Genomic DNA, 26,150 nt, shown 5'->3' with positions numbered 1-26,150 from the left:
AGCAGCTGAAACCGCGGGGCGAAAGATCTGCGCATGCGCGCGCGAAATGGCGGGAACTCAAACTCCAACAAGCCGATTAGAGAAGCCATTATGACGTTAATTTCAATTGTCTTCGTAATGGAAGAAATGGCGCCTCAGTGAGAGCTCTCTCATCGCGTAGCAACTGATACGGAGGGAATAAACAGACAAACGGTAAGAGTTGTTTTATTTAGGACATCGCAGCGCAACGGGATCTGAAAATCACAAGACGTCGTTGGCAGCTCGGCAGGCGATGATTTCGCTTTTGACAGATTTCCAGAAGGGCGCGATTCGCCGTAGTCGTCGAAATTAGCAGCGATTTTTAAAGCCAAGAAATGTTGGCAAACATTTGCATCGGTGAAAAAGCAATTCTTACTGTTTGACACAGAGCAAGAATGAGCTAAATAACTATTACGAGCACAGCATTCATCATTGTTTCTCGTCATTTTCTCGTCATTCGAGTACCCATAAATCACAGCGACCGTTTTTGGCCATATAGGCTATGCTAAATGCAAATGGCAATACTACGTTTATGCTTAACATATAAGCCCAACATGCAAATGCAGCTGTCATACTGTACATTTTCTCAATGTAGGTTTATTTTTTTATGTAAATGATGAAGACACATACCATAAAAGTTATTTCAATAGCTATGAAACTGTGTGAAATGAAAATGTTTATCCTTAATGGCCAAATGCCTACGTTAAAAAAGAATGCATTACAAATATTACAAGACAATTGCATCATATACATATATAAATTACCACTGCATATCTACGGTAACTTGTTTTATTTGAACGTATGTCTTATTTAATGCAGTTGTGCAGCCTCTCTAATGATTCGGGCATGTTTTGAAGTAGCTGCACGGCGTTTGCCCCCACTAAGAATTTATCTCATCAAATAACAAAAGGGAGCCAAATAACCTTCCACCCGCATACTCAGGATGATCCATAATTTCATCAGGAATGAGTGCACTTATGAAACACAAGCTGATTCTTTCATCATGGGAACATGGTAATTGTGCCCTTAGCTTTACGATTCGCTCTCTCCTGTTGTTCTATGGGTCAAATGTATTTGTTTGACCTCATGGAAAGCTCTCACCCTGTGGTTGGGGGCCCTAAGTGGGCTCTAAGGGGGGGTGGGGTGTTGGGCGGGGCCTCCCTGCCCTCCCCGGCTATGTGCAAAAGCTGTAAACACGGCTTCCAGCATGAAGGTAATAAATAGAGCTAACTGTGCTGATTGACATGCACCTAGTTGTACGTCAGTTGGCGTGTGGTTTTTCCACTCTGCCTGCCCGTTGCTAGGGCAGGAGTTTTTAAGTGCCGGCCGGACGGTTCCGGAAATGTTGTTTGCTACGAGTTTGCATTTTGGGTTACATGCCAAAAGCTGGGGAATTTCATTGTCCCAACAAAGACTTTCTGCTGTGTACATGACCACAAGATGTATGATTAACTACCATACAAGTGCTTAGAGGGTATTTTAAGCAATCCATGTTTAATCGGTACATTTCGTTAATATGAGGTCACCTGATTTGCTCACGTTACAGTATTCTGAGAAATTATTTATATCCTTTTTTGTCTCAAGTCGCCTCATCAGCTGCCATATCCAGTAGTGGCAGGTGTCTGCAATGGCGTGGTTCCAGTGATCCACTAATGATTTGATATCTATAATCATTAATGATAAAAATAGAAAGCCTGTTAAGGTAACCTCATGCAAGGTCAAACCAACGGACAGGGATACATGTCAAACGAATGATGCTTTTACTGTATAAGGAAAAAACGAATGACAAAATAATTTTCCAAACAGGATACATGAGGAGCGATACGTTATGACGCAATGATAGATATCTAAATGCATGGCATACTGCGTCAAGCGAAGACTTGGCACTATGTAACTCGAGAAACGCGTGCGTAAGTAATAGCACAGATGTTGAATGTGTGTCTCGGAGACGATTTAAAAAAAGCATGTACACTAATAACAATGGCATGAATCATAACATGCATGTGCATCACTAATGATGTGTCAGCGTTTAAAAATGGCTAAAATAAACCAAAACCACATTAACCCATCATCTGCCCCGACTCTTCCTCAATCTGTGCCGTGATTGGTCCGCAGAGGGGGAGTCACTGATGTCATAGGTCCACTCACCTCTTCTTACAAGTGACTGCTCTGTCTGGCCAGCAGGTTTGTGGGTGAGTATACCGGGAATGACGCTGAGGCTGGTGGTCTTCTGGAAAAGACCTCAAGTTTCTCCCTTGATAGATAAAACAGGCCAGATTCTAAGGTTCGGATACAAACGGTGAATTTCATAAGACTTCAGAAGCAAGCAAAATGAGCATCATGCTGTGATCTGACCATGCCAGGCAGGTTAAAACCTACACAAAGTATCAAGATAATGTGAAACAGGAAAGACTGTTTTTACTTTTTCACACACAATGGGATTGTAATCAAATATGTTATTTTAGCTATTTTACGACGTGCCTGATGACTCCAGATCGTAAAATCCAGACCACATTTAAAAGTAAACTGATGAACATAAAAAAGCTTAAAGTAGAAGCAGCAAAAGCAATTTGGGGTGGTATTTACACGACGATGGCCTTGGTTATAGACCTGCCCCCTGCCGTACCTTGGGGCTTCCTGTCTCCACTGAATGCTCTCTTTGACTCGGCGCAGTGACGGAATCCCCAAGTCTGTTTCCTGTTGTGTAAGGCTGTTGCCGAGCAACCGTGGACGGGTTCCAGCGGGGAGGGATTTCATGGGCTCCCACAGGCTGAGTGAGCAAACACAGACCCTCTGCTCGGAGCTCCACCGCGGGGCCCAGACACAACAGTGACAAATCCACAACACAGCTAGTTGAGCAACTGTTAATCGATTTTTAACAGCATTACTGAGCATGCGATGCCCATGAAAATGAATTATCATGGAATTGTCTGATGTGACTTGACTTGAAATTGAGCAAAAATAAATCAACAAACAACTTTTGGAAAAATGTTTGTGGCGTTTAGTAATTCATGTTTAGCAAAATGTGTTTTGCTTAAATGTACTATTGCTGTCACCATATAAGATATTCAGTATGATTAACATTATCAAAATAATTAATGATCATACTTAGATACATTATTTGTTATCCTTTTGTTTGAATTATTATTATTTTTTCTGTTGTTGAATACAAGTGCGGGGGGGGGGGGGCAGGCGTTTTTACACTAATGCAAAACAGGTGACAAATTACTATCTACTATGTAAGATCGTCCACCAGATAACAGATTTTTAAACAATATTATAATTTGAGTAGAATAAACACAACATTAATATGAATTATTATTCATTTCAAAGTTATTGTTGAAATATTTTGACACTCCTACAACTTACAAAACTACATACAAATATTAATATGCAGATAAAAATAAATGTACCTACTGTAAATATCACCTAAATACAATAAGTTAGTATTATTACAGTTCCAAGTTCATAGGTTTTTGTGTACTTATATATGTTTGGCATTTACAGCTTGTCTGCGAGATTGAATTTAAACTGATTATTTAGAAGTTTATGACTCAGTCTGTGACAACACATGCTAAAGATTTTTATTTTGTGATTGACTGTTTTCTACATAAAAACATCCTATATAATGTAAGCCACATTCTGTGAAAAAATATAACCTTGATATTTTTAATATAGACTGAGTGAGGGCATGTCAAAGATTAAAATCATAGTGAAATTTATAAATGAAATCAAACTTTGATGCCCATTATCTCCAAATTTGGTTCTGAGACTTTTGCCTGGTTTTCACGGTCACATTTAAAATAATGTTGATCATCTAATACAAACATAAGTATTCTTATTTGCTGAATTCATTGTTGAAGAACATACAGGATGCTAAAAAACTGCTGAAGTGGACAGCTGAACATTTTGGATCTACAGTAAGAAAGTGCTTAGCTAAGGGCGTATCCCAATCTGTGTCCACCTACAGGAAACACAATGCTTTGGAAAAACAGATACACTTGAGACAGTAGCAAAACAGTATGACGCGTGTTGTGCACAACATGTGGCCGATAAAAAAACAGAGCTGCCCTACAATCTCTGCAACATGTCCGGCGCACAAACACATCAAAGGGCGGAGGCCCTATAGGGCACGTGCTGAAAATTACAGTCGTTTTAAGCAATCGCTGACAATGCAGGATTGTGCTTTTATCTGTTTATAAGGCCAGGGAGCATTTTTTGACGTACAAAGGTAGATGGACCGATGGAGAGAAAAAGTGAAAGAAGTGGAAGGGAGGCAGAGAGAAAAAGAGATAAGATAAAAGACACTTCCTGGCACGCCGGGGCCAGTGGACCATCACATCAAGCACAGGGTCTCTGTAAAACACACATTTCCTGATCTGTGCAGCATGTGTGGGTGAGGACGGGTAGAGGAAGGTGAGGGGGGGGTGGTAGTCGATAACAAATCTACGCAAATGTTTTTTTATGGGTTCAGTACATTACCAGCCAAAACTTTGGACACACCAGCTCAATTCTGATTTAATATTTTCTACATTGTAAAATAAGAGAAATATTTTCTATGCAATGAATGAAAAGCAATCACAAAAAGATTGAATCCAACTATTGTATTTCGGCTTCTGCTGATCACAGCCCTGTATCTCCCTGGTGCAATTTTCTATTTTAAAAAGAATAACATTATATATTACATCATGTAAAATGAATACATTTTAAGTTTAACTAATAAATGAATGAATTAACTCGGCCATTCGTTTTTTTTGGCTTAAATCAGTCAAGTGTGCCAAAAAATCTATGGGTAAAATCCCTTACTATATGCCCTTGTGAACGTCAATACAATTTCATACAAGTTTTTCAATAAAGGTTGAAGCAGTTTTCCGAAATCAATTTACAATTTGCATTGGTGCAAATTATTAATGTTATCATATACTCTACAGTCTGCTGAGAGTGAACAAGCAGAGAGCAGAAACTAAAGCAAAGCAAATAAAAATACAGAGTTTAAGTAGCATACAATTTCAACTGGAACAATAATTACAAATAACATGAATTAATAAAAAACATAAAATCGACCTTTACTCGTCTTATTTTTGATAAGCAACCACAGTTTTAGTGGTACATATGAAGATATATTTTACCCAGGAAATTGGTTTGAGGAATGGGAAATGCTGTGCAAATATCGCCCTCTAGTGGTTATAAGCAATACTAACATAACACTAATCATCACGAGGTGTAACCTTCAAAGTTTTATTCTAGTAATATCTTAGTTGCTAGCATCAATTTGAAAGGGGATGCTGGTCATCAATATAAGAATGTCAAGCTAAATATTAGTCTTTATGTATTTTCCTATTTATTTTTTTATGAGTTTTAAACTTTTAAATCATTTTTAATAACCTTAAAAAATAAATATTGTAATTGGTATGCTGCAGGTAACATAATAAAATGTGTGATATCTTAATATTAAATTATTGGGAATAAAATAGATTACTAAAAAATACTGGTTACTATAATGAATTGAATACCAATTGAACAGTTGCCAAATATTTTGGTGGGACAGGGCAAAATCAGTAATCTCGCACAGTATTAAATACAGCATTTTCTATGGACAACAACTTATCCATGTTTCCAGAAACTGCCATAGAGGATTCTGCACACATTATGCCTTCACCAACCTGTAAAACAAAATATTCAGCCCTCTTTAAAAAAAGTACTAACAAGACCATTTGGAAACATATTGCTTTTTAATTAAACATCAAGATTATTAAAATGATACTGCTCAAACTGTAATGCTGATAACATTTAGAGTTTAAGAACTGGTCAGCTGCATTAACAATACTACCAAAAGATCACATTTAGTAATATTATGGTAGAAAAAGAGTGCACAATTAATAACTAAACACAAAAATAAATAAATAACCTTTTGTTGTTAGACTCTCAAAGGGTTAATGTAAGCTTTTATATACAGTACATGAAAAATGTAGTTGGTTACAGTACATCTCAACTTTTTTTGACAAGAAAATAAATCCACAGTTATAAGATGATGAAAATAACAGCATGTGTGACGTATGTGCCTGGCATTGTCTCATTCAGTATTGTAAACACACACACCAACACGGTATAGAAAAAAATGTGAATGATAAAACTCATTCCTCATACCAGCTGACTGCTTTAGAAAGGTAAGGCAAATGATCTTGTACATTATAAACCCAGCTTCAGGCGTCAGTACAGTTACTGGGGGGAAATAGTGCAGTGCAGTTTTTCTGTCCGTCAATTGTGACCGCCAAAATCATTTTTGACTGTATGGTGTCATTGTCTACATAAATGAAATTGTCGTCTTGAATCGGCAATGACAAAACTGGCAAATGAATGCCGTACATCCATATCAGTATTCCAAAAATTGCAGCATAAGCAGCTTTGCAAATATTTATGTATTAAACAAACACTTTTTGCGATCTTATAAAAGTCTATAATATATAACAGCAATCCACCGAAATACTACATTCTTGCGCTGATTCACTGTCGCCCATGAAGATGCGACAGTCTAACGAAGAGTTACAACGTAACCGATGAAACAATCATTAAAATATCACGCATCATTCAATTTACAACTTAAAAATCTTAAATAGCTCACTGTATCAAATGGTTACAGATTTGACAAGTCAAATGTCATGATGATACATTTAGAGGTCAAAGCTAAGAGTCGGTTGTTCCCAGAACAAATACTGTGTTGTTACAGTTACACAAAGATCTGCAGAGCTGTCCAAACTCAACTTCAGTACGCGACATTAACACAACATGAACCCTCAAATCACAACATGGCCATTTATAAAGCCAAACTCTGATCTCTTCAATACAAAATAACCAAGAATGTGCCCAAAATGAAGTGCTGACGGGTGCGAACATACACACCAACAATAGCCATGTGGAGTTTAAAGTGAATAATCAAAACGTCGCTTTATCTCGTTCATAAAAAACATTAAAAATGAATCTATAAAAAATAAGCCTTCATTTAAAGGGATAGTTCACCACAAAGCGAAAATTCTGCATGTGAGAAGTTTCATTTCTGTGTGAATTATTCACAATAAGTCCGTCATTCCAGTGTGTCCCCAGAACAACCATCTAGATGTTTTCTCTTTCATCCTCGGTCTTTTTTTGTGCTTTTCAAGTACTCAATACTACTCACCAACTTCCTCTAAACTACAACCCTCTGCAGTATCTTTGTACAGAAATATACATAGTAGACATACTTATATGCACCACATCATGCCATGAAAGTAGTATTCATAAGCAAATATAAACAGCATCATCAAGCAGATATAAAGCTTCACGAGTGTGAGGTTACATCACACCCAGTGTTATGAAGCCGAACATCATATCTGTTTTCAAGAATTGATGTAGCCATGACCGTTGCTTATATATGCAAACACATGCCTTATGGGCACCACGTGAATACTGGAAAGTTTAAGAGGAGAGTTTGGAGTAACTGGGAGGTGAGAACTTCCGCTTCAGATATTTGATGATGTAGAGAGGCAGACAGCTGACCAGCGTGATGACGCACACCTTCCACAAGAACACCCGCGTCGTGATGAACGAAAGATCTGGAGATAAGAAAAAAATAATCAAGAAAAGATGTCAGGATAACAATTGCGGTTTTTGAGGACGATCAGTTGTGGATGAAATAGATGCACTGCACTAATGGAACATTTCATGAGCAATCGCAAGGTCATGGCACATTCGAACGAGCTCGGTCTCATCCAGGGGCTGTGAGAGTAAGCCCAAGGGAGAAGAACAGACTCATGTGTGAAAACAGGAAATGATAACCGATGAGATGACAAAGGGAACACAGGAAGAAGACAAACCTACCCAGGAAAGCTCCTAAGGTCACACGACCTATGCCTGAGGCACAGTCACAAAACAGGTGGAGAAAGAAGACAGAACAAAGAGCTTTAAAGTTGAGGTTACACCGCACAAAGCTGTAGTGATGAGTGTTTGGGTAGAGCATTAAAACCAGAGGCTACAGGTCATCTGTTATGGAGCATATTTGCATTCAATTGACCTTCTTCTGTATGATCACAGCTAAGGGAAAACTGGCCAAAAAGCAAAACAGCAGATTACATAAATAAATGTCAATAGATTATCCCCTGTGTGATTAAATCTACACAGCATGACCTTTTTTGGTAAAAAACAGACAAAAATCAATTGACCAACCGGCAATTTTAAAGGAGTAGTTCCCTATAAAATGAAAGTTGCATGATAATTCACTCACCCGCATGTCATACGAGTTTATTTCATCTCTCAAAAACAAAAAGGCTCTACACGACACCTGCCAATGAATAAGAGTGTTGTAAAGCAAATCCTTGGCTGGTGAGGTGTAGACCCTTTTGAAGCTGCGATGAAACTGAAATTGGGACCGTTACCAACAGCATCCAGTTTAAGTGCATTATATGGATAAGAACCCTGGAAACTAGGGATGCACTGATAAGATTTTTGGCCGATACGATACTGATTTTAACAAATAAATATCGGTCAATTAATTGCATATACCAGCTATTTTTTCTGAATTAAATTAATTTTACTGAACATGAATTTGATCCTTTTAACATTTTAAGAGAGGGACAATTTAAAGGAGCCAGTCTTTGGCTGTTTTAGAGGCTTTGATTATGTTTTTGGGGTGTTTAACAATGGATGTTCATGTTTCTAATAAAAAAAAACTGTCCATCTTTTAACAAAACGACTGGATTTCTTCCGGTCTATAACTTCCTTCCTTCTGAAATGCTCTGATTGGTAAAGCTGACCAGGTCTGTCGTGATTGGTTCCCTGCTTAAAGTGTGTCTCTGAAGATGTCCCACCCTTATCATATCAGCGAGCTTCAGCTTCTAAGGCTGTTGTGATTGGTCGGAGCCCTCTCAGTGCACGTGCATTCATTAACTTTGGGTTCGAGCAATAAACAGTAACAATGGTGTCAACTTCACTTTATCAGTTAAAAACATGCGGATCTCTTTGAAGTGTAATGGTAGTCTGCTAGTGCATGTGCAAACGTCAATGTTTGTTATAGATTGCCAAAGAAAATCCTACTATGGCGAGGGAAATGACACTGGACCGATTGGTGTCAGACAGTTGATAACAGAAGCGTTAGTTTTGCATTTTTATATTGGACCCAAGTTGGATATTAAAACGAGCAGATTGACTAGGAGACATTTGCAAGCAGGACTTCAGAGGACGTTTCAAAGAAGTGTTTTAGAGGTATGCGCACACACACACAGTACCAGTGTATTACACAGAACAGCTTTCACAGCCGATGTTAAAGTCATGGAAGCTGTTATTTGACCATTGGTTATCTTAGTATGTGTGTAGCTGAATTCTTATTACCAGCTGTAGGACTGTGATGAACTGAAAGTAGTTTAGCGAGCAGCTAAGTCAAAGGTTTACAATCTCTGATAACCAAACACTACACCAGAGGCTTTTCCTCTTCTCTGAGGAAGGCCTCGCCTATTTTTTTCGTATTCCTTTGGGCGGAGGTTATTTAAAGCATTTTGAATACTGACTTCATGTACACGGGAAGTAGAGCGCTGTAGGCAATTCCAGCCGTTCTATGAAGTTCTTGAAAAGCAAAATATCTCGCTTGGCACTGAACTTTGAGCTTCATCATTTTGCAGGTATTATTTATGCTCTAACAGCAACATTACAGACTAACTAAAGGTTATAAATGCGATCGTGGGGAATGTGGCCTTAAAGATAAAAAAATATGTTAAATTAATCCAATATCGGCTGATTTATATGGGTGGTAGATACATCGGTGCATCCCAACTTGAAACCTTTCCTCAAAAGCCTAAATTTGTTTTCGACAGAATAATTAAAAACAGGGACATGTATGACATTTGGGTGAGTGAATTATCATGAAATTTTTATTTTAAAGCGAACTACTCCTTTAAAGGAATCTGCAGTTCTTGCAAACCGAGATGGTGAGAAAGAGGCAAAAATTCTGCAATTATTTATCCTCATGTCATTCAAAATCAGTTCATGACTCAATACAGTGGAACACAAAAAGATATTATGAGAAATGTCTAATCGGTTTTGTTACCATACAATTGAAGTCAATGGAGGCCAGTGTTGCTTGGTCACAAGTGTTGTTTAAAATATAAACGTTTGTGTTTTGCAGAAAAAAGATATTCAAACATGCTTGGAAATTACATAAGGGTGAGTAAATAATGAACGAATGTCATTTTCAAGTGAACAATCCCTAAGACCTCTATCAATATTCAAGGTCAAGATTTTTTTTGTGAGATTTTGTATTAAACCAAGAGTTCCCAAACTTTTCAGCCCAGACCCCTAAAATACCAGTCCCAGTGACTCGAGACTCCCCACTATCCTCGGAGGTGGTTAAAGTATACAAACGTTGCGGTCAAATGCGCACATGCACCTAAACACGCATAATGACAACTCAACATAATATAATAACATAGCATAATTTTATAGTTATTTACTCTTTACTTTACTTGTCGTTATACATAAACTATGAACAATTACTACAGATCGTCAAATTTCATCAAACTGATTCGAGTACTGATGGATGTGCCTGTTCTCGTACCTGAGCACTATGGCCCCTATGACTGCGGTGCTATTCCCCCCTCCTCCGCTGACATCCCTGTATTGTCTTTGGTCAATATTAATCAACGTTTCATTTCGACAAATAAGAATATCCTAAATTTAAAGCCTGAAAAATAATCTGCGTGCACATGGGGCTGTTTAACATGATGGTGTAAATGGACTAGCTACACCTAACATAATACGGTAGCTAATGTCGTTAATGTGAAGTCATCACCTCAGGGGTCATGATCGAGGGGGTAGAAATTCCAAAGGCTAATGGCTTTTAATTTGCATGGTTTTATTTTTAACTTAACTAATGTTTTCATATTTTGTTACACTTATTGTTTACATACGCTAGTTCTAATAATACATTTCTGGAAATGATCTTTCTTTAACTTTATCATTCAGCAAACAAATCAAAGATTCAGGTAGACAGATAACACACAATCTTTCTGCTTACCAAAGTATTCATTGAGGAAGGCGAGGGAGGCGAGGTAGGAGACGAGACTGAAGAGTTCAGCCACCACCATGAGCCAATGCCAGGTGCGAACCGTGAGCGCCACCATGAGCAGCTCGGTGAGGATGAGAGCAGTGAAGGAGATCGCCACAACATGCACAAACTCCTGATCAAACAACACCAGGGCACCGTACATCAGGATGCCCCCTGGTGGCCAAACAGAAGAAGTGACGCAATGTGAACAGGTAATACTGGCTGTAGTATTGTATTTATTATTCTGAGCATGTAAACACAATGCAGTAGATATCACATTAAAGAAAACAAATAATGACAAAACGAACATATAATACTGTAGTCATGACAGAAGTGTCGCTTTAACGTTTTTAGCAAATGACTTAAGACTCATGTCTATTCACAACAACACAGGTTTCCTTCCCATTTTCAAACCCTCACGGTCTGATCCAGATTCACACATGAGTGCGTCGAATCCTGACCCCTGCTCGCAACGCTCCACGCTCGCTCGGCTGGTCAGCCTACTGTAACCGTCTCTGCTTTCATTTTAATCATAACGCCGGCGCGATCCAGCCTAATGGCCTCTAACTGATCACATAATTGCCTCTCTTCATACGGCGAGCATTCCTCGAGGTTACTCACTGGACTAAATGAAATCTTTGCTCATATTTCCCTGTTGTTCTTGACTCTCTGTATTAAGGTTTAATTAAAAAGCACGAGCTGTCAGACGGGGACACTGATCTCTCTCTCTCTCGCCGCTCGGATCGATTTACAGTGCGGATAAAGACCGCCGCGTGCGCGTGAGAGCTGGCGACGCTCCGAAAGTCACATTAATGACAAGGAGCTCCTTTAAAATTGTGGAAGAAGTTACTTTTGAGTTCAAGGTTTATTTTTTTCAATGAAAGGCTCAAGGATTACATTTTTGAGGCAAAATTGCTTTTGTATTTTTTAAGTTTATAATTGTCGACCACATCTTTCGTTTAAATTTCATATTTCTATAATACACTCCATTTGTCTTTACAAAATGATAACCAAAAAAATTGGTTTTCATTGGTATTATTTGAGTACTACTCTTAAATAGTTCAAAAAAGTAAATGAAAAAGGATAAAAATAGGAATAATATATTACATTAAAAATCATAGTAACATATTTTATATATTTCTACCGAAAAGTTTATACTTAGATTTCTTTTTATCATTTATCAAATTATTACTAATAAATACCCAAAGAAACTATTTTTAACAGTAAATATTCACACTGATGCACTGTGACCCTTTCAATGGTTCTCAGAGTTCATGAGTCAAATATGTGACCCTGGACAACAAAACTAGTCTTATGGGTAAATTTTTCGAATTTTAGATTTTTACATCATCTGAAAGCTGAATAATTAAGCTTTCTAAGGATGTATGGATGGGTTGTTAGGATAAGACATTATCTCGCGGAGATAAAGGAGTTTAAAACTCTGCTATCCGAGGGAGCAAAAAAACATAATATTGAGAAAATCGCCTTTTAAGTTGTTAATCATAGCAGGACATCCACTCACAAAAATGAAGTTTTTATATATTTAATGTAGGAAATTTACAAAATATCTTCATGGCACATGATCTTTACTTAATATTCTAATGATTTTTGGCATAAAAGAAAATCGATCTGACCCATACAATGTATTTTTGTATTTTACTAAAAATGTTCCCGTGCTACTCAAGACTGGTTTTGTGATCCAGGGTCACATATACAGAAAGAGCTTCATTCTGTACACTGTACACACATCATTCCAAAAAAACATACCGTCAGACGGCAGTACAGGTTTATTGGTGACTTGTTGTTCAGGACCAAACAAAAACACAAGACACCGTTCATCCATTTACCTTGATATACACTTATCAAAACCCAAAGCAGGAAGGTCTTAAAGGACAGGGAGCGGCCCTAGTAGAGGGAAAACCAAAGTCAACATCGCTCTCATGCAGCAAACATAGACTCATGCTCTTAGATCTCATTCCTCTACTTATGACTTGTATCATGCAGATTGCTGGGAGGTTAGTTTCGATTATCATTGCCGCTAAAAGGTTATGTGTGTTGCTACCTTGGTGAGGTCTTTATAGAGCTCAGGATAGAGCAGAGCCATCTCAGGTTTGACATCCTGGTCCAACACCAGAGAAAAGACAGGGAACATGGTGTAGATGGTGGCATAACTAGAAACAAGTATCAGGTATAGAAAAAGTATTAACGAAGGACCGCCTGTCAATCAACGAAGGACCGCCTGTCAATCAAACACACAGCTCAAATAGGTTTATCTACACAAACACAAGCAGCACAGACTCTACATACCCGACCATGAGGAATCCTTGATACAGAGGAACAGATGCAAAGTAGAAGATGGATGAGAACACAGCCTGAGACGAGAGACACAGCCAATCAGCATTCAAATCAAGACGCTATCACTTCAAATCAAGAGCCCCCATAGTAGATACAAGTGCTGCGCTTATTTCTGAGAGCAAAGCAATCTGCTGTAATGATTCTGGTCACATAAGAGATCTCACGGGGCTGCGAATGAATGGGGCTCTGAAAGTGTGTGTGTATTCCCATTTGCGTGTAACCTGCATGGTGGAGATGATCATGCCGCGGTGCATGACGAACTGGCCGAGAGCCGCCGAGCGTTTGTAGCTGTTGCGGCCGTGCACCATCAGCAACCTGCCGATGTGCTTGAACTGGGTTATGGAGAAATCTGCAGCGAGGGACGCCTGTCGTCCCTCCTGGAACACAAGTTAAGGTCTGTTAGACAAGATTTTCAGTGGGAAGACATTCAAGATCTTCTCAAAAAGCTCTGTGAAGGCCATTTCGTCCCACGTTTATTCCAACGGGTGTTTAAGGGACAAGAAAAAAGATAGGACCAAGAAATCTATGCTAATGAGAAACACCTCACCTTCCCTTCAATACCGATACCACAGTCGGCTGCCTGGATCATGCTGACATCATTTCCTCCATCACCTGAGCACAGAGAAAAGAAAGATGATAGCAAGAAAACATGAGAAGACACTGTAAACCAGTCATCTTTACCGCTCTCAAAGATTCATGGGACGTGGGCTTGATAAGGTGTCTACTATCCACTTACATAAGAAATGAAAGCGTTTGATACAATGGGGAACATAGAAGTAGTTAAAATGTATCCGTGTTACGACTACCTCCATCTGTAGGTACATTCTTGCTCTTGACCTTAACCCTATCCCAACCGTTCCCTTACCTCCATAGCAGCAAAACTTCACAGTATACTTACTCGAAGACAGGAGAGATGAAAAGAAGGAAGGAAAGGAGTGACAAGGACAAAAGATGAGCACTTACCTATTGCACAGGTTCTGTTGTCTGTGTGTTGTTGAAGCAATCGAACAATCTGAGCTTTCTGCGTGGGAGAGCAGCGACAGCAAACCACAGCGGGACATTGACACGCCAACTCCACAAACTCATGCTCATAGTATCGTAGACACACCTGATGAGCCACACAAACAGAAACGCTAAGTGTGAGTAAAAAAAACCCTGAACATGATATAGATTGTGTTTTACCTCCAGAGAGTCTCCGGAGATGACCAGGGCACAGTCGTGTTTCCTCCTGAAGGCGTTCAGCTCTAAATGAGCCTCACCACGATTGGACACCTTGAAAAATGGACACAAAAGACTTCATGTTGAGTGTTCACACTTAAACTACTTCACTTTAAATCCAGATCAGGATCCATTTGAAGTTTACCGGTCGAAAGATGTGAATATCTTGACTTCTGGACACTAAACGGGAGCTTTTGGCGATACATGTAGCAGTTTCAAGTTTGTCTCCTGTTAACATCCAAATCTGAAATAAAGTACCCAAGAGTCAGACAGAATATTTCAAACCCGAGGAAAACTATTCTACTCCTATCAACTGTCAGGATTATTGTAGATAATTGAAAGCAATTGTGCACCTTGATCCCAGCATTGCGGAGGAGCTCCAGCGTGGGCCTGACGTCAACCTGAAGCTGATCCTCCACCCCAGTGAGACAGAGAAGCTCCATCTCTCTCTCCAGACTCTCCACCACTGCTGCCACCTTCAGAGTGCGATCATGAATACTCAGCTTCGCCTGGTTATACCGACTCTGAAGACGCAGAGAGAAAGCAAATAAGTTGCAGAAGACGTTTCAAACCTTTTTAATGGAACAGTTCACCCAAGAATGAAAATTCTGTCATCATAAACTTTCTCTCAAGTTGTTCTAACACTGTATTAAATTCTTTGTTCTGTTCTGTTGAACACAAAGAAGATATTTGGAAGAATGCTTGTAAGCAAACAGTTCTGGGGCACTACTGGCTTCCATAATAGGGAAGAAAACTACTACGGTAGTCAATGGGGCCCCAGAACTGTTTCCCACATTCTTCAAAATATCTTCTTTTGTGTTCAAGCGAACATGGAATTTAATACAGTGTTGGAACAACTTGAGAGCGAGGAAACGATGACAGAATTTTTAACCATACTTTTAAATGACGAACCAGTATAAAATAATAAAAATCAATTTCCACACCAAAACAAAAAACTAGCCTCCAACCAGATACCAAAGTTTCATAATTCTTTGAAAACGTTTACATAAATAAACAGTCTGAGATCAGAACTATGAGTTCAGCTCAATTACGTTCGATTCTGTACAAATACTGATACAAGATACATTTAATGTTAAATAATGGTGTTATGAACATTTTACCGTCTGGATCGAAATATAAAAACAAATTATTTAGCACTCCTGCTAAATTCAGAAACAAAGCTAGTACAGTATTCATATACCTCAAAGTCTTGGTACTGCTCTTCAGTCAGTGATTTCTTGGCCACAACCAGCGTCCGCAGGCCTTCTCTGGCCATGTTCCCACACTAAACAACACAATACAACACATATTACAGTGCGTGGTTGTATATTAAACAAAGATCTTAATTAGTATACAGAAAGCATGGAAACAGAGATGTAAACAATGATTTTAATACGATTATGTTCGAGGGAAACATCACAACACTGCTGGACAAATTATGAAACGCCCATGCAGACACACACATACACACAGACAAGTGAAAGGATCAACTATGAACAATAGACAATCGCCTGTGGGATCTTTACGCATGCTGTAAAATGATGTGGGACAGCGGTTTATTTTTTGTATGAATATCCAACCGGCGAAACTGATGCTGTGATTAGTTATTGACCTGTCCCCATAGCAACATCACGTACACACACACAGAGGACATCATAGGATTATGACATGATTCTGCTCCCAGTCATACGCCTTTATTTGGGTCATTCATTAATTAATAAACCTCATCTCCGCCCTTCATTGACTGCATATTGCCAATACAATTATAATCATCAAAGTGAGAAATGCGTGTGATGATGAGCCGCACGCTCTGTCCTTGATCAGACCGGTTAGGACGGCTGAAATCAGAACAGAAAGACCTATTTACATTTATGCATTTGGCCAAAGCGACTTACATTGCATTGTACTATACATTTCTGACTATGTGCAATCCCCTGGCATCGAACCCACGACCTTGGCGTTGCCAGCTCTAGCCAGTGAGCGTGACCAAGCTGTTTGTTATAGTTAGTTACAGTTGAACTCTTACATTTATTCAATTAGCAGACGCTTTTATCAAAGCATCTTACAACTGAAGATGTGATGGATAAAAGAATAAATGATATGATAGATTAAACCATCTGCTATATAATTATTTGTGAATAACCCACATACCAAAGTTCACCTTATTAAAAATAAGTTTGTGGTAAATGGCCAATGTGGATTTTTTTGACGACGTTTATTGTCTTTTTAACATTAGCCTATGCACCGTGTATGCACACTGGACGGCGTAAACGTTGCCAAAACACTCCGATCCAAAATACGAAAAATGAACTGCATACAGAAACAATGTAAAACAAACCAAACAAGAAATACAAAACAGGAAGGGTCAAAGCAGCAGACAATTAGGCTATTCACGAGCTCACCAGCCCACACAGACTGCCCCATGACAATTTTCCATCAACAATAATCTATGCATTCTTACCTCCTCCTCCAACCAATCATTGTACTGTACAATGCTCGCCATGGCAACATCGGCCCCTTTCATGTAAAACGTGATGTCACCGGTAGCCTCCTCCTGGAAAGCAATCAATGAGAGAAAGCTTTAAAAACAGGTCCAAAACAGCATCTGAAATATTAGCGTGTCCAACAGTGGAGCACAAAACCATTGATCCCACACGGTATCGGCACAAAAGGAGCCAAACAGAGATGATTTGCACTAATGCACAAGCTAACACACAGACACACGATCGAAGCTCTGCCACAAATACTCATATGCATTTCATGCACTGTAACAAACAAAGAATGAAAACAAACACAATGTGAAAACCTCACAGAAACAAACGAAAGTAGTCCTAAAGGATCCAATGGCTTACTCAAAAATAATGCAAAAGACAAAATATTATATTCTAAGCAGATGTTGCAAGCAACTACCGAACAAGGTTATCTCTGCTGTAAAAACTAGTGAGTGGCCTACTAAGGCATTGGAGCTATCCCAGAATGCACTGCACCAAGCTGAGTGCAACAAAAACATAACTCATCCAAAATTGAAAAGGTTAAAATATGTTAAAGATAAAAAAATACAATTTATCCAAAATCTGTGTTTCAAAAGAGAAGTATAGTTTTGAGACGTACCCTGACGATGATGCCCATGCGCTTGCTCTCAGAGGTAAATGGGAAGATCTGGAGGATGTAGTACGTCAGGATGTGTCCAGCTGGGGTCTTCAGCTGAAGGGATGTCAGGTCTCTGTTCACTAGAGTCAAACCAACACTTTCTGTCCAACGCACGAGGGTCACCTACACAACACATGACAAAAATATAGTAAATGTGTAGAGGATTGAGTATACTTGTGAGGGACATTTTTTGTCTTTAAGAATTATGGTTATCATGCAGTTTCTTGTTGGCTTTAAACTTATTTTTTTTTTGCTAGATAATTTAGACAAATTAATAAGTAGATATAATTTTTATTCTTTTTTTTACCATTTACAGGGGTGCAAGGAGGACTGTTCAGCCATTAATTGCACCCAGAATAAAGATTTGTGTACATGATATATGTCTGTGCACTGTGCAATGTGTGCATATTACATTTGTACTTCTAAACACATACACGTGTATTTAAGAAAAATATGAAAATTAATAAAGGTTTATATATAATTATATATCATTTTAAGGAAACACTTCAGTATAGGCGTCAACTCTCACTATAAACTAGTTGCTAGCATGCCTATTATTGGCATACTGGCTGTTTATTAGTACTTATAAAACACACATTCTACAGCCCTCATCCTACCCAATACCTTAACCTAACACCTACCTTACAAACTATAAATAAGCAACAAATTAAGAGTGAATTGGTGGAAAAGTCATAGTTACAGGTTTGTTAATAGTGAGAATTGCCCCCTATACTGAAGTGTGACCAATTTTAATTATATCTAAATATTGTAGGGTTGTCAAACGATTAAACTCATCCAGAATAAAAGTTTGTGTTTACACAATATATGTCTGTGTACTATGCATAATAATTTTGTTCATTTAAGAAAAAACATACAAAATAATATACATATATAGAATTTTAATAATTGGTAAATATAAATAAATACATAAAACATACACATTCATATTTATATATTAAGGACAATATTTTGATGTTTATAAATATAAAATTAATATGCACAACTCACAGACATATACAATATTATGTAAACACAAACTTAATTATGGATGCGATTAATCGTTTGACAGCCCTAAAATATGAATATATACATATAATATAATATTTCCTTAATATATAAGTGGATGTGTTGATAAATACAAAATAAATATGCACAGTGCACAACATATATTATTATGCAAACACAAACTTTTATTCCGGATGCGTTGAACAGCTCTAATTTTGTCCCGGTCCTTATGAATTCTAACAGCGGCCCTGAGCTCAAGTCCACGCTGTCATATTTAATAAGCAAAGAGGGACATAACCAATTAAATTGACTTTCATCTTACACTTTAATCATTGCCTCAAACTGTTACGCTAATAATATAATTTGTGGCCTTTACATATTGTTTATCTCAAGACAAGATTGTAACCGTCCCAACAAATTATGTCTTTAATTTTCCTTGTAGTCCTCCAATTATATCTGCTTTCTCTCTTACACACACGCCCGCTTATATCTATGACATTTCCATGCTGATGTGAATAATTAGCTTCTTCTTTGTCAACCTGACGGTGCTAATTGACGCTCTTGAGAGAACGCACAAGACAAACACATACCCAAGTGTCTCAGGTAGTGGGGAAATGCCTTTAGGAGTCGAACAGGGTTTTACGACAGTGAGTAGAGCATTTAATATACTTCATCAATCATTTCAATAGTACAGAAAGAAAAGCTGTAGTCATAAACCAAGCTGAGAGGCAAAGAGGATCGCAACCACGCCGTGTGACCTACAACCACACAGAGACATGGCTGTTATTTAATAAAGAGACCAGATGCGACAGGAAATATGATACAATGTCATAAAAAAGGCACAGTTATGATGGTTTTATTTGACAGGGCAGCTTTATTTTGGAATGCCGGGAGCAGTTGTTACTGCTGAATCCATTAAACTATAAAATGTAAAAATTCAAGTTTTAAAAATACATTGCAAATTCAAAAAGCAAAATAAATAAACTGAAACCGTTCTTAAAAGCGAAACATGTCATAACTCTCTTGTACGAGTTACCCGCCTCTTCAGAGGGAACTTGAGTTTAATGGACTAGAGGTTAAAGGTCAACGCCATATTTTCCTTAGAAGAACCAAAGGTCAATACTCTCCGATCACTGTCATCTCATCTGAATAACCCAAAACCACTAATAAAACCATCAGTGAACTTCTATAACCCTGCATAAGTAAAACTTCATTATCGGACATAAAAAACGTTCTTGCTCACGAGCCTATCCGATCATTAAAGGTCAGGATAAACCCCTGACCCTTGACACTCTGGGGTCAGAGGTCACAAATGAGTTAAAGCGAGTGTGCGAAAAGGCACGGGGTTATTTAATCTTTGAACTAGGCTCTCTTCTTGAACATCGGCGATGTGTTCGTTCGTCATATTAACAAGAAAAAAGGCTGCAGCGAGGAGACACAGACGCGGCCCCTGATGAGAGTGACACGAGGAGAAGGACTTGTGTTAACCGCTAGTCTCTCCGAGAAAATTAAATATTGATCAATCCCAGAGTGAAGACGTTGGAGAGATAAGACCCGGGCATTAAAGAAAATAAATAAGTAGACACATCAAGGGAGAAGAGAGGACAGGCAATTCCACTAAAGAGTGAGATGGACAGATTTCGTTTTCCTTTTATCACTCGCTCTCTCAAAAGATATCTACGTTTACAGAAGGCTCTAAAGAAAAAAGAATCCTGGGAAATTCTTAATTTATTTAATGAGCAACACGTTTTCTTGGAAACAATCAATGCTTGGAAAACAATTAGCCTGAATTAGTTATGCAATTGTTTGATACAGTGACCGAACAGGAAAGACGACAGAAATATCTAAATGAAATGATTCACACAAAATGTATAATTCATTCTCATGACAATCTGTTGTAACGGAGGAGGATAGAGATACATTTCTATACAATAAGAGTACATGGAAGCATATTTGTAGATATTTTCTATTTGAAATGCAATACCCAAAATGGCAATGCAATTGTGTATTTAAATATACATTTTAAATAACACATGTGCAACATTAAGTGCAAAATGAACAAAAAAAAATTATATCAATTACACTGTCAGTTCCTACACTAGTTTTAATATGTTATTTAAAAGGATATTTTTGATGCTCTTTAAGTTGCAAAATGAAAATTCCCTGGATTGATTATAAATGTTTAAGATAGTCAATCAAAACTGTAGCAAAATGAAAATTCAAATGTTATTTTCCCTAAATGCATTAACGGGTTGAACATTTGGAATTGCATTTTCGTTAACACACAGCACGTTGTGGAAAATTCAACGTGTACTTGAAAATGCATTTCGAGCTGGCCACGCCCCCTCCCCGATACAGCGTCATTGCGCATATATTATTTTAAATGTATATTTTAAATACACAATTGCATTGTCATTTTACATTCTGCGTTGCCGTTTTGGGTATTATTGCATTGCATTTTTGAAAATAGCTACCAATATGCTTCCAAAGGGAGTAGGTGTGTCCCAATATACCGTATATTTGTAATAGTAATAATTATGATTACTGATATTCTATTAATAAAACACTGAGAATACCATAAATAATTCAATCTCACAGAATTTTTTTTTTTATTGATTTTGCGATAATACTATATCACCATCATGAATTATTTTCCCCACAATAACCGTGAAGTGAAAATGTGATATAATGAGAACCCTAAATAAAAGTAAATCGGTGCCCCTGTGCGGTCAAGCTCTTAACTGACATAAAATCATCATAAAAAAAAAACTAAAAATCACTCATTTTTGGGTGAAATATTTAATAAGTCAAGCCACAAACATCTTTTTGGTCCTCTTATAAGGTACACGATAAGATATCCCTCCATCTATCAGTAGACCACTGCTGCCAACGTGACATATGTTCACCCTCAATGCCGCTCCTGGTATTTATTTAGCGCTTTCCTTACCAACAACTCATTCAAAATATTGTTTCTCTACAACGGATCTATAAATATCTACAATCTCTCAACACAAATGATGACCGAGTCCTTCCTGGTGTGTGACCTACCCCTGCACCCTCTGCCTCTGATATTTATTGAGCCCTCTCAGATTTCTCTACTAACACAGAGTCTATATTACCATCCAATAAGGCAGTAAATTCAAGGCTAAAGTGGGGGAGTCATAAATACTAAAGCAGCGATATATAGGATTACACCTTTAGAGGAATGAGGAGGATAGAGTCAATGCAATCAGATTTCTAAATAAAAAAATAAATAAAAGGCCGTCCTGCTTTTACTGAATCGCTCAGGCAGAAAATTGCATAAAATTGTCAAATTCAATGATATAGAGGTAAAGAGAGGTTACTAAATATAAAAGATTATGCCGAACGACGATGCAGCGGTCAGATGCTCCTTACACGTTGAGTCGTGGAGCTCATTTGGGACACGCAGGTTCGTTTCCATCACAGTGCCAAAATTCCCTTTCAACTCCTTAAAAAATTAAATTTCTAGAAATAGAAAAAACGCATTGATTTTGACAAGGTGCACTGACTTCATTTAGGACACCTCTTACCTCATCAGGACTAGAGGCTTGATAAGTTCGGTTGTCGTCGCTAAAATCCTGGTCAGCCTCTGTGCTCTCTGGCTCAGAGCTGGCACAGTTAGCGCGGGACTCGTACACGGGCGTGACGTTGTGGCAGAGAGCAATGGCTTTCACTGCTTCGTGGATCCGACTGCTAACGCTCTTCCGGACCTTCGGCGCAGGTGGCTGAGGCTTACGGGAGGGTGTGGAGCTCTCGCTACTGCTGTTGGATTGTGTCGTGCTCACCTGAAGAGACGTCACATGAAGCAAAAGTGTTGGTCAATATTTGAATTGTTATATTTGTTGGTCTGAATAATTAAGCTTTCTATTGATGTAGGAGTTGTTGAGGGTAGGACAATATATGGCGGAGATACAGACGTTTATAACCCTGGAATCTGAAGGTGCTAAAAAATCTAAACATTGAGAAAATCGGCTTTTTTAGGAATTAGGGTAGGAAATTTACAACATATCTTCATGGAAAATGATCTTTACTTAATATCCTAATGATTTTGGGCATAAAAGAAAAAAATATAATTTTGACCCATACAACGTATTTTTGGCTTTTCCTAAAAACGTCCCTGTGATACTTAAGACTGGTTTTGTGATCCAGGGTGTGCACTACAAAGTTCAGATGTGTGATAGAAAGCACATGCCTAGTGTGTGGTTCCCCTAAAGGGATTTTTTAGCTAAAAATTAAAATCTGACATCATTTATTTACCCTCATATCACTCAAACCTGTATGACTTCTTTCCTCTGTTGAAACCGAAGAAGATATTTTGAGAAAGGTCTTTTCTGGTTTTGTGTCCGTAAAATGGAAGTCAATGGGGGGCAATTTTGTTTGTCTCCCACCGTTCTTCAAAATATCTTCTTTTGTATTCTGCATAAGAAAGAAAAGTAATGCACATCTGAAATGACACGAAGGCCATAAATGAATTCTTTCATAAATGAAAAATATTTTCAAAACTATGCCTTTAAGTAACCAATAATAAACAAACACAAGACGTCTTTTCCCCACTACATAAAAAAAAGTGTATTTTGTGTACATAAAAGTGTACATAAATCAGCCAAATTATGTCAGAACCTAACGACAAAGTGTGTAGTAAAAGAACAGAGGAACACGGTCAAAAAGTGTGTGAAGATATTCACTTGAGACTTCCAGTTGTTGCCTGTGAGGTCTCAACCAGGACACACTGGAAAAAATGTGGAGATTCTAACACACAGTGGTGTCTCAATCCCACTCACTGACATTTATCCATTTTTATACTGTGAATTTGTGTGAGTGTTTGGTTGAGGAAGATATGATGACCTGCCTCCAGTCAAACACAGATTCATAAAGACACTCCCTCACTAACATACTGTACGAAACAAACAAAGTGTTATAAAACCAGAAAATAAGTTCAACTTGGTTAAACGTCCTAGCAGGATAGACCCTGGCTTACATGCAACTACAAGGTTTCGCCACTATGAAACAACAGCTGTTTTTAATACCAACGTTTTCATATGCATAATCCTCCAGAGAGAATCGGAGCTATAACCGCCTGGCGCACATGAAAGCATGTTAAGCTGTAAATTACATTATGTTTATTGATTCCTGTCAAACTCGATTTCACACGTCTTGTTGGACACGTCCTGCGGGGGGAGATTATGAGGCTATGATCGCTCATATCATGGGTACATTTCAAACCTGCCCATCACTCTGTAATGAAGGACCATGAAGCATCAAAATCAATTGCTACTGTGGCTTTATAATTGGTTTTCCTAGAGAACGTACATATGCCATCCATTTTGCAGATATTGTTCAGAGTGACTGAATGCAGACCACACAGAGAAAGGTTTGGGAGAGGTACGGCCTTTACATTCGAGATAAGGATAATAAAAGTGTAATGTGTAAGGAGACAGATGTCAAACAAACCTGAGCATAGGACTGTATGATGTGACTCTGGATTTCGTCCATGGTGTCCATTCCGTACGAGACGGTACCGAGATGGAGCCGTTTGAAGACCATTTCATTCTGCGTGAGAGTGCCTAGAGAAAAACGTCACACTGACATGAAACGTCCTTAAAAAGCCTTTATCTGTGAGGACAAATAAATATTTGTAAGGATAGTTCACCCAAAAAATAAAAATGTGTCATTTATTTACCCTCATGTCATTCCAAACCTGTATTACTTAGGGGTCATTCAGATAGAACACTTTTTTTCCATTCCAATGTGGTACTTTTCCATTGTTTTTCTATGTAAACAAGGGTTTGAGGGACATGCATGACCGTTACGCTCGAGTCTTGCGTCTTTTGAAGCGACTCGCACGAGAGCGCCCGTGTTTTTTAAGATGCCGTGTCATGTAAAAAAAGTCAAATTTTGCATGCAGCGCTGCTCATCAATGTCAGTTCCAAAAGCAGTGAACCAATCAGAAGAATTTGGAGGCGGGGAAAGTGTTGCAAGCCTCTGTTTACCGCAGCAAGTTGTCATGACAACTGTTTTATGTGATGCCAACATGGAGGAGGAGCCACATAGTGACTGTGACGGGATACCCGCGTAACGAGACCCTCGCATTCTAGGCTGCGCATTTTAAAAAAACATATCGCATTTTAGACGCAGAGACGCGGTCTGTCTGAATTGCCTCTTACTTTCTTCTGCAGAACACAAAAACTGATATTTTTAAGAATGCTGGTAACCAAACAATATTGGACCCCATTGACCAGAAGTTGCGAATGTTTTTACTTTCTTTTTTTGACGCATTACGGAGTGAATTGGAATTTTGAAAAAAATAGTGCTTTCTCTGCGATTTGATTGGATGTATAAAAACAGCTGTTGAATTTTGATATTGAGGGGAGGGGTTAACGGATGCTCCGCCCAAGCCGCCTAACATAGGTCATCTGAGATGGATAGTCATTACAGAACGGAGTTCCTTTTCAAATTTCAACTAAAGATTATAAGGGCACACGATTTCAAAAAAAGAATGACCAACATTGATAAACTTTTTACAATAATCTCTGCAATATTTCAGGAAAAAATATGTCATTTTCAAATGTAAACTTTTAGTTTTGATCCCAAGTTTAATGGTATAAAAATAAAATGCAAAAATAAATTATGATATACAACCAGAACTGAACCAGGAAGCTTAGCTATTTTAATATCACATTGAGTTTTATACCACAAAAACAAATACTTCCTGTATTATTGAGGCCAAATCAAAGCCATAACAAAACACTTGGTCATGTGACATCTAAAAAGTACCCGTTTTGTCTGTGAGAAGGTATACCAGTCGCCCAAGCTCCTCTGGTATGGTGCTTGTTCGGACCACAGTACCAGGAATATTCTCATCCTTCATTATCATCCATCCATACGCTGACTTCCCCATGTCCAGATTTACTCTCAGACTACAAACACATACAAACAAAATGTTTTGATCAAGTTAATATAATCTCTGATGAAAATAAAAAAATCAACATTTTATATTTTAAGGATCTAGACGTCAATGGAGAAAATGCACCTGATGGGGATGATGTACGAGAACAGAACCACGAAACGGAAGAGGTTACGAAACCAAGGGCCTAGAAATCCCTGTAGAGCGACCATAACAACAGACAGAACCACCTGAGCAAGGAACAGAGCTTTAGTCAGGCGGTTTAACTCCAGGTCCAGCAGCCCCACCTTCAGAGAGGAGAGAGAAAAAGAGATAAACCAATGCATGAGTGAATCTGAGATGATGAGAGACTTCTGAGATATTATGACACTCCTTCTACTGATTCTGGATTGATTTTCATTTGATGCTTTA

At 38.2% G+C, this 26,150-nt stretch overlaps 1 protein-coding gene and 1 long non-coding RNA gene across 3 annotated transcripts in view; one reads left to right on the top strand and one right to left on the bottom strand.

Annotated features, from left to right (window-relative positions):
- The first annotated feature begins 43 nt into the window (after window positions 1-43).
- On the top strand, window positions 44-25,955 carry LOC130415454 (uncharacterized). Its single transcript, XR_008905929.1, has 3 exons — window positions 44-192; window positions 11,062-11,298; window positions 25,838-25,955. It is a non-coding gene; the product is annotated as an uncharacterized LOC130415454 (long non-coding RNA).
- Window positions 5,732-26,150, bottom strand: part of atp9b (ATPase phospholipid transporting 9B) — a 38,916-nt gene continuing 18,497 nt past the window's right edge. The window contains exons 12-30 of one of the 2 annotated variants that reach the window (XM_056741178.1): window positions 25,866-26,026; window positions 25,610-25,752; window positions 24,287-24,399; window positions 22,366-22,620; window positions 17,771-17,932; window positions 17,121-17,213; window positions 15,861-15,944; window positions 15,013-15,183; window positions 14,805-14,903; window positions 14,624-14,713; window positions 14,405-14,549; window positions 13,989-14,053; window positions 13,663-13,818; window positions 13,394-13,458; window positions 13,149-13,257; window positions 12,934-12,991; window positions 11,057-11,260; window positions 7,873-7,905; window positions 5,732-7,607 (exon numbers count right to left, since the gene is read on the bottom strand). In XM_056741178.1, the coding sequence (XP_056597156.1) occupies window positions 7,471-7,607; window positions 7,873-7,905; window positions 11,057-11,260; window positions 12,934-12,991; window positions 13,149-13,257; window positions 13,394-13,458; window positions 13,663-13,818; window positions 13,989-14,053; window positions 14,405-14,549; window positions 14,624-14,713; window positions 14,805-14,903; window positions 15,013-15,183; window positions 15,861-15,944; window positions 17,121-17,213; window positions 17,771-17,932; window positions 22,366-22,620; window positions 24,287-24,399; window positions 25,610-25,752; window positions 25,866-26,026 (2,343 nt within the window). In that variant the 3' untranslated portion in view covers window positions 5,732-7,470. The remainder of the gene's footprint in view (window positions 7,608-7,872; window positions 7,906-11,056; window positions 11,261-12,933; window positions 12,992-13,148; window positions 13,258-13,393; window positions 13,459-13,662; window positions 13,819-13,988; window positions 14,054-14,404; window positions 14,550-14,623; window positions 14,714-14,804; window positions 14,904-15,012; window positions 15,184-15,860; window positions 15,945-17,120; window positions 17,214-17,770; window positions 17,933-22,365; window positions 22,621-24,286; window positions 24,400-25,609; window positions 25,753-25,865; window positions 26,027-26,150) is intronic. The other variant, XM_056741179.1, reaches the window with a different exon arrangement.

This window comes from Triplophysa dalaica, chromosome 25, assembly GCF_015846415.1.
Source record: "Triplophysa dalaica isolate WHDGS20190420 chromosome 25, ASM1584641v1, whole genome shotgun sequence".
Taxonomy (NCBI): domain Eukaryota; kingdom Metazoa; phylum Chordata; class Actinopteri; order Cypriniformes; family Nemacheilidae; genus Triplophysa; species Triplophysa dalaica.
Note: the sequence above shows the minus strand (reverse complement) of the source record. Positions and strands in the feature narration are given on the sequence as shown.